This window comes from Delphinapterus leucas, chromosome 9 (genome assembly GCF_059928025.1).
Source record: "Delphinapterus leucas isolate spDelLeu-1000000601 "Yukka" chromosome 9, BTC_Dleu_Yukka2, whole genome shotgun sequence".
NCBI lineage: Eukaryota > Metazoa > Chordata > Mammalia > Artiodactyla > Monodontidae > Delphinapterus > Delphinapterus leucas.
The window spans coordinates 37963759-37979142 of NC_143137.1; the positions used below are offsets into that span (position 1 = coordinate 37963759).

General features: G+C 35.0%; 2 protein-coding genes across 3 annotated transcripts in view; one reads left to right on the forward strand and one right to left on the reverse strand.

Moving 5' to 3' along the window:
• The window catches only part of IMMP2L (inner mitochondrial membrane peptidase subunit 2), a 935747-nt gene that overhangs the window by 437904 nt on the left and 482459 nt on the right, over positions 1–15384 (forward strand). The gene's annotated exons all lie outside the window — the stretch shown is intronic.
• On the reverse strand, positions 1668–5309 carry LRRN3 (leucine rich repeat neuronal 3). Its single transcript, XM_022583008.3, has one exon. It carries the CDS (start codon positions 4199–4201, stop codon positions 2075–2077), a length of 2127 nt encoding a protein of 708 aa, XP_022438716.1. The 5' UTR covers positions 4202–5309; the 3' UTR covers positions 1668–2074.

The window sequence follows — 15384 nt, forward strand, 5'->3', positions numbered from 1 at the left end:
CAGCTCCTATATTTTTGATAAATAGCCCAGCTCTTTTTAAAAGCTCTGTCCGTGGTGCTGAAACCTCTTGTGATGTATGAGCATGTCTTACTGAAAAGTTCTAATGTCAGCCTCTCTGTGATAGTGATTCATCAGGTTGTAGAATTTGTGTTAGGGAAACACATTTAATTAGCAACTTTCATATTTTGGTTGTGTTAAAATTAACACAGTTGTCCTTTCGTTTTAAAGAGTTCATAACAATTACTTTCCAACATTGTCAAAAACAGCTAATACTTAATTAGAAACTGTCAGTGCTATCACAAAAGCAAATGTCTAGTATTAACAAATAAACTGATATGATTTCAGTGGTAGAAATGTTTACAGGCCAGTGACATGTTGATGATATGCAGAAAGCTATGGTAAGAAAACTTAAACACTTGATTATGAACAGATTAAGTAGCAGTTATAATGGAAGACTTGTAGCTTTGTAGAGATAAGCAATTTGCCTATAAAAAGTAAGGCTTATTACCTTCTGTAAATTTTTTTTTTAGTGTTTCAGGATGTTTTCTTTGTACACAAATACATTGGTTTTGTAGGACTATGGGTTTTTGTTTGTAAATATGACTAAAGCCCTAAAAATCTTGGTTGTTTTTTCCAGGTAAACTTCTTGTATTTTCTGTATAAGACTCTAAAATAATTAGTAGTGTTATTAGCACTTCAATTCAGTGATTCTCAATTTCTCTAAGCTGTGTTACTTAGGTGCCTTACAGTCATGGAAAACTGCACTTAATTTTTTAGTCTCAGAAGCTTTTCATGAGCAAAACTGTCTTCTTAAATTTCTGTTGAACTCTGGAACTTCTTCCACTATGAATTCAGTATATCTTACAATAAAATTTAAAAATCCTAGTCTCCTAAAGTTCTAAAATCCATTGTTATCCTGGGGAAAAGAACCATCCCCTTTGATCATAACTGTCTTTAACTCAGTACCGACTATGTTAGTTGCTATACAAGTATATAAACCTCCTTCTTTGGGGGTCATGTAGAACATGTTTCCTTGCTGTATTTGCAACATAGAAGATTATTAGATTGTTTGCTTGTTATTGCAGTGAAGCTCATTAAGTGTTTACAATCACAGCAAGATTTGAAAATTACACCTAGATCATAAGTCCTACTGAAATTTGGCAATATTTTCTGCAAAGCAAGCAGCCTAATGTTGAGCTACTACCAATTATTAAAATAAGACTTTCATTTCCTTAGATACTGGATTTATATTGTATGAACTTAATAATTAAATCCACTCCAAAAGCTGCTTGTTAAGAAAAGAAAATCTATAATTTGAATACATAAGAATACATAATTTCCAAGAGGATTTGTTTCTGTCAATAAAGGGTTAAGTACAATGTTATTATTTTCTTTCAATATTGATAAAGTGCCTTCTAAAATCCATTTTTGTGCATTATAAAAATGTAGTTACATCACCCAGTAAAAGTGTCTTACTCTTAGCATTCCAAATTTCATTATAGAAAAACACTTTTTGAAAACATTGTCATTTAAATGATATCTGGTCAAATGATATTTCCCAGAAGTTATTCTTTATTTAGAAACAAAAACAAGACAAAAGCAATTGATTTTAATCCAAAATGTATTTTTCCTTATAAAAGAGGTCCACATATTCACTGTGTCTACTCTACAGAATCTGTCCATTTTATTACACCACGTGTCAATTCAAGTTTATCTGGTCACTGCAAAAACTCGTGGCTAACATGTGTAATACAACACAGGAGGAGGTATTGCTCAGTTCAACTACTCTTATATACTTAAAAAAAATACAGAAATGTTTTTGTCCACTTTAACTGTAGTCCAGACATAAAAGTTACATGAAAGTTCTAGAAAATGGAATTGTTTTATTTGGTTGCCACAGTACCCTTCGAAGCCAGTTAATTAAAATGCTGAACTTGTACATATGTCCATTGGTCAGGAGCAGCATTGGTGAAGCTTAAACTTCCTTCTACGAAGTAATATTTCTCTGCCTTTTTTTTTTTAAAGTACAACCATGGTTTTGAGTTTTCTTTGAAGTAGATTTAGTTAGTTGTTTTTAGGACATGTTTGTTGGCACACCTATAACAGTTGCTTTTACTTCCAATGCTGTACCTTTTTCTTTGCCTGCTTCCCAGAGGTTGATCAGAGGAGGATAAAGCTCACTGAATGCAAAGGTTGGTTTCTGTAAGTAATTTCTCACATAGTTATGTCCACCATCACAGTTCATTTCTTGAGAGAGGCAGCTGAAAAGACATATCATACCAATAATCCCCAGAAAACCTCCAAGGTAGGCGATAAATGTTGTGGTGTTACTCTTATCATACTCTTTTCGATCAGGGTGCAAACCTTTTGTGGTGACATTTACACATTGTTTTCTGCTTTTTTGATAGATGGTGGGGATATCAATACAAATCTTGTACTCAGTTGATGGGTTCAGATGAGTAAGATTATATACCTTGACATCAGATGGTATTCGAGCACTTTGGGCAGCATGGGAATTTTGAGTCTTGACAAAGGCTGTCCACTTAACACTGGATTTGAGAATTTTAGAACTTGCTTTCCAAGACACCAGAACTGAGTTGGCCTGAACATCTTTTATTTTAATATTCAAGGATCCATTGTTATCCTGGGGAAAAGAGCCATCCACTTTGATCATAATAGACTTCAAGTCAGCACCAACCAGGTTAGTTGCTATACAGGTATATAAACCCCCTTCTGTTGGGGAGATGCCACTTATATCTAGTGTGCCTTCAGAATGGACATAGAACTTGTCTGTCAGAGTATTAGGCAGGAGTTTTTTACCAGAAGGTATGATCCAGGAGATTTCAGGCTGTGGCTCTGCAGTAGCTCTGCAGTGTAAGGAAACATAGCTCCCAGTTTCTAAATCCAGATTAGAAGGAAAACTCTCTGGAGCTATAAGAGGGAGACAGATTTCCATCATTTCCCTGAAATGCACCTGCCGAACATTCTGGCCTTGGAATTCAGGTGGGTCCACGCAAAACAGTGAATCTGGCTCCATAAATCGAATGTTGGTTTTGTTCATATTAATCCAACGGATGACACAATCACACCTGATGGGATTGCTGTGTATGCTGATTTCCTTGAGGTTTGGCAGAGACTCAATGGTACTGCGGTACAGGGCACTAAGGGCATTGCTGTTAAGCATGAGTGATTCCAGCTTGGGTAGTCTGAAAAATGCATTTGGGTGAATGTAAGACAACCTGGGGTTGTTAGTAGCTTCTATTTTTCTTAAATCTGGCAGATTATCCACAGCAAGACTGTCGATGGAAATCAGCTCAGGCATATTGTTTATCCCCAATTCTTTTAAATGTAGCATATTGCTAAAATCACCCCTCCGTATTCTATTAATGGGATTTTTATTTAGATCCAAAAATTTGAGGTTTACCACTTTTTGAAGAGCAACATGGGGCACTTTAATAAGCCTGTTGTCATAAAAAGAGATGCTTTCTAAGTTTTCAAGTCCAACCAAGGCATTATCTGGTATTTCCGTGAGGTTTATACCAGCTATAACCAGGCTGCGAAGATTGATAAGAGGCTTAAAGTTCATGTCTTTGATTCTGATGATTGGATTTTCCCCAATCATCAGAATCTCCAGATGGGGAAGAGCCTCAAACCACTTACTGTTGATCATCTGCAATCTATTTGAATTGAGATGAAGTCGAAGGAGATTACGTAGGCCAATAAAGGCTCCGGGTGAAATTGTAGAAAGCAAGTTGTGATTAATGTAGAGTTCTTGTAAGTTACTAAGTCCAGACAGACATTTTTCAGGCAGCTCAGTAAGTTTGTTTTCCTCTAGGTACACAGAAAGAAGCTGAGGCATCTTTTTTACATTAATATTGGTAACTGAAGATAAATTGTTTTGAGATAAGTCCAGGCCAGTAAGATTTACTGGAAAGTCTATGGAGTATTCAATTTTTGCAATATTGTTAGTCTGTAGGAGCAGAATCTGTGTGTCAGCAGGCAATCTGGCTGGGAAATTTGAAAGACCTAAATCATTACAATCCACTGTAGATGCTTCCATATAAATGGATCTAGGTGTAAACCAGGGCCGGATTTCACATGTACATAATCGTGGGCAATCTGCTTTTTTATCTACAGCTTGTACTAGTGTAGTGATAGCTAGGCCAAGTAGCACATGAATTTGGAGTGGCAGGTCCTTCATCTTAGCTTTCTTCTTCAGAGATTTAATGGGTCCTTAAGGATTCCGCGGTCACTGCTAGTAAGATCAGTAAGAGCTGATAGATAAGGAAAATAGTTGCTTTTGTCAAATGATGAATGCCATAGAACTGCAAATATTTTCTTCATGGAAAAACGTGCCAGTGCCAAAATTGCATTGTCCAGAAATGTCATGCATATTGAAGAAAAGGTTCCTATCTCCTTTATGATAGAATATTGATATACTTTTTGAAGATGGAGTATGTATAGATGGTCAGAGGAAATTAAGCAATTCATTTATTTAAGAGTGTAATATTCAAATCCCATGCTTGTTCAGTACTTGCAGGAATAGCAGCATGATGCTAACTATAATAAAATAAAATATAAAAGAAAAAAGAGAAAAATAATTAGTCCAAAGGGAAAAAAACACAATATCCATTAACTGATTATGATGATCTTATATATAATATTCTTAGTTTACAGTTAATTCAGTATGTTTTGATGACCTTATCCTTGTTATGACTGTCCTTAATAGTTATTGGCCCAGACATTGGATAGGCCGGATTTTTTTTTTTTTATTGGAGTATAGTTGATTTACAATGTTGTATTAGTTTCAGTTGTGTACATCAAAGTGAATCACTTATACATATACATATATACACTCTTTTTTAGATTCCTTTCCCATATAGGCCATTACAGAGTATTGAGTAGACTAGCCTGTGTTTTATAGTAGGTCTTTATTAGTTATCTATTTTATATATAGTATATGTCAATCCCAGTCTCCCAACTTATCCCTCCCCTCCTTTCCCCTCTGGTAACCATAAGTTTGTTTTCTACATCTGTGACTCTATTTCTGTTTTGTAAATAAGTTCATTTGCACCATATTTTTAGATCCACATATAAGCAATATACTTGTCTTTCTCTGTCTCATTTACTTTACTCAGTATGACAATCTCTAGGTCCATCCATATTGCTGCAAATGGCATTATTTCATTCTTTTTTATGGCTGTGAAAGTGGATCTTTAGAAGACTGAAGTTGCATTAAACGTAAAAATTATTCTGCCAGAATTTGTCTTTGTTTTCAGATATTTGCTTGTTTATAGCCTGTAATTTATTATTTGTCGTTCTCTTTGACAGTTAGTTATAGGGGAAAAAAAAGAAAATCTTTCAGTGATGCCTTTTTTATTTTCTCTTAGAGAGGCAAAATTAAAAGTTTATAAATAAATAATACTGTTCAGTTACAATCAAATGAGTTAGCCTGTGGTTCCTCAGGTTCCCAGGAGATGACATTTAGAAATAAAATTATAAAATGAACTAGAAATTGTGGAATTTCGCTGAATTTTTCATTTTAATTCGTACTTCTCTCCATAGTCTCCTTTGTATAAAGTGACTTGAATTCTGCAGCATTTGGAAAAGGTAGTCTAACTTGCTGTAGATGTACCTGTATATTGTCATACTTAACTGAAATTCAGATTAATGTTAGACTGTTTTATTTTTTCCCTGAAAATAACTTACATTCCATTAGTTACTAACAATGAAAAACTAACTTTGATTACATCGCTAATACAGACACTTAGATGTACCTTCTTTTAAATGGTTACTGATGTCTTTATCATAACAATAAGCAATCTGAAACCAAGTTGCAATTTTGATATGTGCTGTATTGTAAAATACCACATTACTTTTACATGTACACTCCATCCGTTGGACTGCCCGTGAGCTCTCCCCGCAAGTGTGCAGGACAGCTGGAGCACGGCTGGACTGTTCATTCTGAGACTTCTTGCCTACCAGCAGTAGTGGTCTGCTGAATAATCAGTGTGTGAATACTGTTCTTTTCTTTCATCTCTGCCCAATATTGACATTCATAATGGCATTGTTGAGTGACTCTAAGGTAGGTACTTCAGTGACAGAGATCAGTGTATTTGGAGATATGGTCTCTACAGAGAGATAAAACACTTTCTTTTTAATTTAAAACATTCTTTGGTTTTCAAAATTGTTGGAATATTTATAGTTCAAAGTCACACCTAATTCTCCTCTTATCCTTTAAGAGATGTGATAAAACTGGATCATGAAGTTCAGATAACTCCTAAGTTATCTTGAATTAAGTGTCTTTGCTTTTTATGTTTGTTTGTTTTGTTTTGTTACTTCACCTATTTGCTGATCAAAATTCCTTTTTTAAATACTGTTCACCTATTACTCTTAATCTGTTTTAAGTAAGCTCTAAGCCCCTTGAGGAAAGAATTTAATACAACTGCTTCTTCCCTGAAGATGTTTTATAAATCCTTAACCCTACACGATCTGGGGTCCCTCCTGTTTTTCTCTGTGTTTCTTGTCATTTTCTGCCGTTCTTCTATATGCAGCCTTCTCTCTGCCAGTAGAACTGTGGGTGCCTCACCCTTTTCTCTCTGCCTGGATTGGCTGTTTCTTTGTTTTACATTAATTATTGCTGTTTTATCAACCCTCAGTTCAAGCATCACCTCTCTGTGAAGCCTTCCATATAACCCCTCCCTGCAGTTGTACTTTAGCTGCCCTCTGAGGTCGTTCAGTGGCCCCAGCACACACCTCTGTCAGAATATTTAGTTGGTTCTCTGCCCCACCAGACACTCACTTCCTTGAGAGCCTGAGGCCTGCCAGCTCCTGGGCATGGTAATTAGAACATAGTAGATGCTCAAGAAATGTTTTCAGTGAACTGATAATTGAATTATATTACTTAATAAATGGACATATTCATGTTTGCTACATACAATTTAAGCAATTTGGTTTGTTTGATTTCCTAATTTCAGTATTCAACTGGTTTAACTTGGGTAAATCTATTAGTTACACAGAATGTGTGTTACCTTTATTACTAAAATCCAAAGATTAAATTTGAGTGTAATACAAAGGAACTAGACTTTAAAGTCAATCTAATATTATATCTTAGTTTATTCCTCAATTTATCCAGTCAACATTTAATGAACACCTTTTATGTGCCAGTTATTGGGTTAATAGTTGGAGGATAAAAAGATGACTTAAATATGGTCTCTTCCCTTCATAAGTTTTCAGTCTTTCTGGGGAGACACAGGTAAACAGATGGTTACAATTCAGTGTCAGTGATGAAATGGGAGCACATAGGAGAGGCATCTGGATAAAACTTAAAATAGAAATCTATTGCCTCTTTATTCTCAAAATGAAGAAAAAAACCTAGGTACAAAGTATAAATTTCTGCATGTTGCCATAAATCACTCGGTTGAGAACTGAGCAATCATAATTTCTGCCAAATAACCAGTTATATCCACTTTCTCTGGCACAGCAAAAAGACTCCTATATTCTCCTTTATGTTAACTAGAGGATTAGAAATGTTCAAGGTGAAACATTCTTTTTGGGGGGATGTTAACCTAATAATACCACTTTTTGTTTTAAAATTTTTGTATTTTCTTAAATTTATATTTATGTTTAATTAGAAACTCTATTCTGACCTCATTTCATCATTTTGGCATAGCCATATGCCAGAAACAACCCTATTTGAACTATATTTATTCTGCAAACTTTTGAAAGTAAGGAGAGTTCTTAAAGTGGTGAACAAATTCAAATTTTATTTCTCCAGGTCTGTAGGAAGAAATTATCAGTATGGGAAGTACAACAGAGGATATGTAAACTTTGCCTTTATTGTAATATTGATTTTTTTCTCATGTTTTTGAAAATGATTATGATACTTTCACTATTGGATTATTTGGCATGGATTGTTTGCAGGATAGTAAGGCAGTAATAATATCTTACATCTTAGAGCTTTGTGGTTTTCCAAGCCCTTTGTTATTCATTATTTTATGTTAATAATGGCCTTGAAACAGATTGGAGAAGGATTTTAACCACTATTATTTATTTATTTATTTGTTTTTTTGTTTGTTTGTTTGTAAGGGTATTGACACCTATCTGCCTGAAATCACACAGCTAATAATTGATGAGGTGGGATTAGAACCCAGGCTTTATCCTTAGGCTTGCATCCATATGTAGAGTTGCTATGAAATTATGTTAACAGAAGGTAATGTAGTGATGTTTTTCTTAGGAAGGGCTGGCATTACCTTTGACTTCAGCTTTTCAAATTTAGAAAATTAATTTTATCAATCTACTAATAGTGACTAGGGTATGATTCACACTAACCAAACTCACGAGGAACAAAACCCAAATGCCAATACATTACAATGAGAAATATGACTGTCAAGAGAGTACAAATACTTGAATCTGCTGGTCAGTGCTTTTGCTCCATTTAAAAAATCTACTTGGAAATACAAATTATGAATATGCAATTTGTTTGTAATTATAGAGTCAGGTACAGGGAAGTTAGGTTAGACTTCTTAATTATCATCATCATCAGAAACGATAGCCTGACACACCTGCTTTAGTAAAGAGCATATCATTGCCAGAAACTGGACCTCTTGAGTCTCATGGCCCTTAGCATGACCTCAGCCCCCAAACATCTATGCTGGGAAGCTTTTCCTGGATTCATTCTTGGTCACCTCTCATCTGCGTCATGATAATCATTTGTTTACACTTCTTTTTTCCCTTACTGGCCATAAAATTATTAGTAGATTATTACTAGACATTAGATTATTAGACTATTTCCTTACTAGATATAAGATTATTAGACTATTATTTTCCTACTAGATTTTGAGATTATTATTATTATTAGGAACTGTGTTCAGCTTACTTTTGGTTATATTAGTACATTTGGTCGGTTGATTAGTACCTAGGCCAGTATATAAGTCATTAAACAAATGTTTGCTACATGCTAACTCACAATTGTGTCTTTCTATAATTTGTGTTGGATGATAGAATATGGAATAATGATTAAAATGACTGTTTCCCTTCTTAAGTAACTTAAAATAAACAACATAGAAAAAAAATAAAGAGAAAAAGATATGCTCCCAGTTTTTTACAGAATATTTTTCTTATCATTTGGTGGTTAGAGAGTAGAAATAGGGGACTTCCCTGGTGGCTCAGTGGTTAAGAATCCGCCTGCCAATGCAGGGGACATGGGTTCAAGCCCTGGTTTGGGAAGATCCCACATGACGCGGAGTCACTAAGCCCATGTGCCACAACTACTGAGCCTGCGCTCTAGTGACTGTGAGCCACAGCTACTGAAGCCCACGTGCCTGGAGCCTGTGCTCCACAACAAGAGAAGCCACCGCAATCAGCAGCCTGTGCACTGCAACAAAGAGTAGCCCCTGCTCGCCTCAACTAGGGAAAGCCTGTGTGCAGCAACAAAGACCCAACACAGCCAAAAATAAATAAATAAATAAAATAAAAATTTATATTAAAAAAAAGAAAGTAGAAATAACACAGGTATACTGCCAACTTTCCACTGGCAAAACAGAAAGTGGTTCACTTTACCAGCACCAATTTAAAAACATAGCTGTTCTTTAGGTACACTTTAGCTTTATCAGTGAGAAAATGGTTTCTGCTGGTGGCTATTTTGAGATTTGAGCTAGATAACAGTGATAATGGTGATGTTGATTTTAGAAGGAGATATTGTCATTTGTTTTTTTATGTGCATTGGTGTAAAATTTTTTAAAATAAACTAATTATGTCATTAAAAAATAGATGGGCCAGCTGAATCCCATTTTCACTTTTTGAGAATTTTAATGCGTGTGCCCTAAATCCTCTCATTTCTATCCTCCCTCATCTTTCCCTCTTCTACTTTTACTTTTTGAATATAATGAAAAAAATAAACTCTCTGAAAAATGTTTTCAAACTTAGAAAATTTGTATTATGTAATTATTGATATACTTACATAATTTCCCATACTCCATCAACTTGCTGGGATTATTTTTTCTTCTAAAGAGTAGGAAAATTGTACTTCAAAAAGTCAGTATTTCAACTTAGGTTTTGAAGGTTTTAGGACTGTTGCCTTGATAGATGATGTGGAGCCTAGCACTGGGACCGGGACATAATAAGTCTTCAAATAAATATTATTATGGATGGATGGGTAGATGGATGGATGTAAAATAGATAACATGTAGATAAAATATTTTGCTTCTCTTCTTTAAAATAAATTAAGCCATATGCAAGTAAATCTTAATAGTGGATGAATTTTCATTAAATGATTTCTTGTTGTTAGGGTACACATTCATATATGTAGTCATATGTAGGAGCTAAGGACCAACTCATAATTAACTATTGTTCTTTTCAGTTGTTAGTTTTTGTACCTTCTTTTAGTTTTTTTTTAAATTTTTATTTATTTATTTATTTTTGGCTGCATTGGGTCTTCGTTGCCATGCGTGGGCTTTCTCTAGCTGCCTTGAGCGGAGCTACTCTTCGTTATAGCGTGCAGGCTTCTCATTGCAATGGCTTCTCATTGCAGAGCACAGGCTCTAGGCGTGTGGGCTTCAGTAGTTGTGGCATGCGGGCTCAGTAGCTATGGCTCGTGGGCTCTAGAGCACAGGCTCAGTAGCTGTGGCACATGAGCTTAGTTGCTCCATGGCATGTGGGGTCTTCCCAGACCAGGACTCGAACCTGTGTCCCCTGCCTTGGCGGGTGAATTCTTAACCACTGCACTACCAGGGAATTCCCCTTTCTTTTAGTTTTTAAAGGCAACAGAATCATATATTAAAGCAAAGTAAGTTATAATTGAATATTATACAAGTTCAAAAGACAATGTTAATGAAATGTCACCAGGAATGAAAACTGACATATCAATGAAATGTATTATATAAAGGTTCTTTTAAATGACTTGCATGAATGACTCATACAGTCCAAAATCAACCCTTATGTAGAGCTTATCATCTATCTAGTTTTTCATTTATTCTTCCCTTTGATCTGTCAATAAATATTTGCTGAGGGCCTACTGCATCAGTCACTGTGCTTGCATTTCTAATCTTTACAGTTTATAAGATTTTTAAGAATTGAAAGATTAAAAATGATTTTTCTTTGACAAAGAATAATTGGCAGTGAACTTAAGGCCCTTTTTCTGGGGGTGTGGGTGGTAAATTCAAAGACCTTTTTTTTTTTAATTTAGAAAGCATTTTAAGATGTGGAATTTTCCTAATACATATGTCCTTTTGTGCTTTCTGAATTTTTCTCACGGTGTCTTTAATTTTTTTGTTGGCTTCCCCACATAGATTTTGCCTAAGGGAGAGTCAAAGATCTAAAGTGTTTTCTGTGTTTTAAATTAAACAAGTAATATATGTATAATTAGACTCTGACCAGCAGCATGAAACCTCCCAGTTTAGGCCATTAAACGAAAACAATTTTAAGAGTTCTCATATCTTATGATATTTTTTAATACTTGTGGACACTCCTAACTTTAGATTTCTTTAAATAAAAATAGAAATTATTTCTAGATATAATTATGTATGCAACTTTTGAGAGCAAAAGCTACTTTTTTCTTGGTAAAATGACCTTAATTCTTTAGCTTATTCTGTTTTTCTACATTTATGAAACATTGACCAGACACCTCCTTTTTGGCAGGCACTGTTGTAGCTACTGCAAAGTCAAGAGTAAATAAGGTGAACTATCTGCTCACCAAGTTCTGAGTTACTGAAGGAGAAAATAGCAGAGGACGATGCACAGTAGAGTTGACTTGTTGTAATAGTAGTATGAGTACTACTCTATGGATGCACAAAGGAAGAGGCTTAGTTCTATCCGTCCAACGGAAGTAACCTGAATGTTCTGTGTTCTCTTATGATGCTTATAAAAAATCAACTGAAGTAGTGGGGAAACACATGGGTAAGAAAATGTAAAATACTGAAATTCACCTTTCAGGTGAATTTTTACAGTCCTAAAGCTTAAGAACAAAGTGTGGCTTCTTCTCCGTATCTCATTATGTGTATTATAAAGACTACAGAGTCTGAAGAAGAGAAACATTTGGATGCTTAAGATAAAAAATTGTTCAAGATAGGAGGTTGCTATGGCTACATTAAAGCCCAGTTTTTCCTTTTCTTCTATAGCAAATTGCTAGCTAAGTTCATTTGTATAAAGTACTTAAATTCTATTCTCCCATTATCTGACTTTATATTCCTTTGTTGTAAGACTCAGTCTTTCTTCAATTCTAATTGAAGGTTCCATATCCCAAAGGTATTGTTACATTATTCTAAATGCATCCCTATAAAAGGCTATTCTTTTTTCCTTGAGAAATATTTATTTTCCAGTTTTTCAGAATTAACTGTTTAAATATCTGTGTCAACTTTCAGGGAGTGGATAATGATGACTAGAGTAGTTTAATGGATATTATCTTAGAATATTTATCTGTTAATAAAAAATTGATATAGGGGAAGAAAATTTGCTTTGCATTTTGAAATATGGATCAGGTTTACTTGGTGATTGTGTGATTGTAGACAGGACATTTTGCTTTCCTGTGCCTCAAGTTATTGATCATTAAAATTTAGAAATTGGTTATATGATCGTTAAGGTTTCTTCATATTCTAAACTGACACTACTCTGAACATGAAACATATTTTAAAAGATGACCAAAAAATAGCTGTGGGTAAGCTGACTTATTCAGTTTTAACCTTTGTATTTAATTGATCACTAATTTGTTTAGTGCTGTAACCCTATGTCATAGACACATTAGGATCACTGAATTTTAGTCATTATGGGGCTTTTAAATGCTATCAGATTAATTACCTGTCATTCCTATTTCATTTTACATTTACATCTAGCTGGTAGTAAATGAGGAAGAGAGTTACTTTAGTCATCATATTGAGGCACACTACACTGGGTAAGTAAATTGTCTGGATTAGGTCCCTTGATGGAATAACTGAGACAAAAATGAGTTGCCAGTAACTATTAATATTGACATATGAACAATATATTCAATATGATATTTTTGCTAATTTGAAAGACATGGATTTTTAATAATATCAAGTTCCAGCCACCTGAGTAAATTTAGTATCATATAAAATTAGCATATTTTTGATGTCATAAAATTTTTTAGCTGGAATTGGGTGTACAGACAGATCTGTTGATTCTCAACCTCATCTCAGTTGTGAAAACCTTTGTTCAAATAAAGTCTCACCTAGATTCAGAATAAGTCAAACATAGGAAGGAAGATCTATTCTGGTTAGCATGGGACGTGGGATGGTGGAGGAGAGTGTGGTTTCTGGAAAGATTTAGATGGTACCCAGCTTAGCCTTTCTGCCCATAGCATCTGATCCTGAAGAGGCTCCAAAGACCTCAGTTTTCTGAACCATCCATTTATTCCCATCCTCTCTTAAAATGAGGTAAAGGAGGCCCTCAGAGTGAAATGACTCATACAAAGTGGTTCATTCTAAAACGATGTTGAAAATTTGGAGAGACTTTAGGCATTCTTTCTAACACAAATCCCCCCACTGTCATCTCAATCTATAGACCTGCCACAGTGAGGTCTCTTCCCCTTGACCTTGACTGAATCCTAATTGGTCTTTCTCCTTTCAAGTGAAAAATCCCTAAGTGTGTTATGATAGCACTCAGCTTCCATGGTAAGTATTTGCCGAGTAAGGGATGGGGCAAGGAAGAAGGAAGTGCTCTGGAGGAGGGTGGGTATGGTAAGAGCAGTTAGTAACAATACATCAATGGCAAGCATGTCCCATGTACCACTGGTCTCATACCTCATGTAAATTCTCACAGGTACTCCTCATGTCATCTCTTTTTGTAGACGCTAATATCATCCTTAATTTTCACATGAGGCCAAAGAGGTTAAATGACTTGCCAGTTTACACCCCCTCAGATTCAAATCCCTTTATTTTGCCTCTGAACCACTGTTAAATTAATTAAACAAGGAGGCCATTAACTAATAGGACTCTAATTCTATGGTGACCTATGTAAGCAAACCAAAATCTAAGCCTGCAAATGCCTCAAGGTTACAAAATCAAAATGCTAAGGACAAGCAGGCAAATAGCTTACTAGGCTTTAAGCTATAGCCAATCAATAACTCCCTTTTTTTGCTTCCACATTTTCTCTCTCAAAGCCTCTCTCTGAGCTCCGGCCAAAGGAGCCTCCTAACCACTTCCAGTTTGGCTCTACCCTATTCGAATCGATTTTTGCTCAAACTCTTAAAATCTTAATATTCCTCAGTTTATCTTTCACTACCACTAAGCTCTACTTCCTCTCAAATGTTTGTTAACATAGTACCACTCATCTTAGTAACTATTCAGAAATGTATTTCCTATAACTGGATGAGTACACTGGCTTTTGTTGTTGTTTGTTTCTCCTTCTCTGATAGAAAAGTTTTACTCACATGAAATTTAGAAGGCAGTTGAGTGTTGCAGAAGGGGAACTAGAATAAGAAAACCTTTTTTCTAGGCCTAGTTTTGCTGTGTGATTCAGATAAATCATATTGCTCTCTGAGTCTTAGTTTCCCACAAAATGTGGGGTTTGGACAAAATTTTCACTATTATTTCCAAATTGATTGTTAATGTTCTGGGAAATCCCATAAAGATTTTTTATAGAGTTACCATTATACAGAAATCTCCTTTTTAGAACAAAATTATTTTTGTTATTGTACAGAATTTATGCACTAAAATGTATGTTATTACCCATATATTTAGTGGATACTATTTTTGAGGATGATTTCCTTAGATTCTGATATTTTGAGACTCTCAAATCAGATATTTTGAGATTCTCAAACTGGATAACATGCTCTTTTGTCATTATGATAGGAATAGCTGTAGCTAAAAAGAAAAAAAAAAGGAGAGGAGATTTGATATTATTTTGTGTCCTTGTCATATTCCGGACATTCTACTTGAACAGAGAATATTAGTGCAGATCTTAAACAAGTCATGTACTATTTTCATCCCTCATGAAACTAGGCTCAGCTGACTCCCTTAGATTAAAATGTAGATCTTGCAATGAATTTCTTTTAGAGAAACCAGGAGCAACTTAAACAGCACAATTCTTTTTTTCTCCCGATTCTTAAAATATGCTTTGGGCAGATTGTGAGGTAGTCTTTAGATTTTTTATCTTTTTTCTTCTGCTGTTTTCAAAATTTGGGGCTTGTGCTATGTGAGGAGATCCATAGGGATAAAATAAAAAAGGATCAAGATAGTTTTCTTTAAAAAATAACGCTAAACATGGCACCCCAAAGCAGCAGATGTGTGGTAGCTAGTTATGGCATAGCTACAATCAGGAAGGACAATTCGCAGTGCAGAAATTCCTCATTTATAACATTCTGTTAGAGAGTGGGGAATGCCATCTGAGTCTCAGGAGTGTTTCATATTGGTGTAGTGATTTCTGTATGCT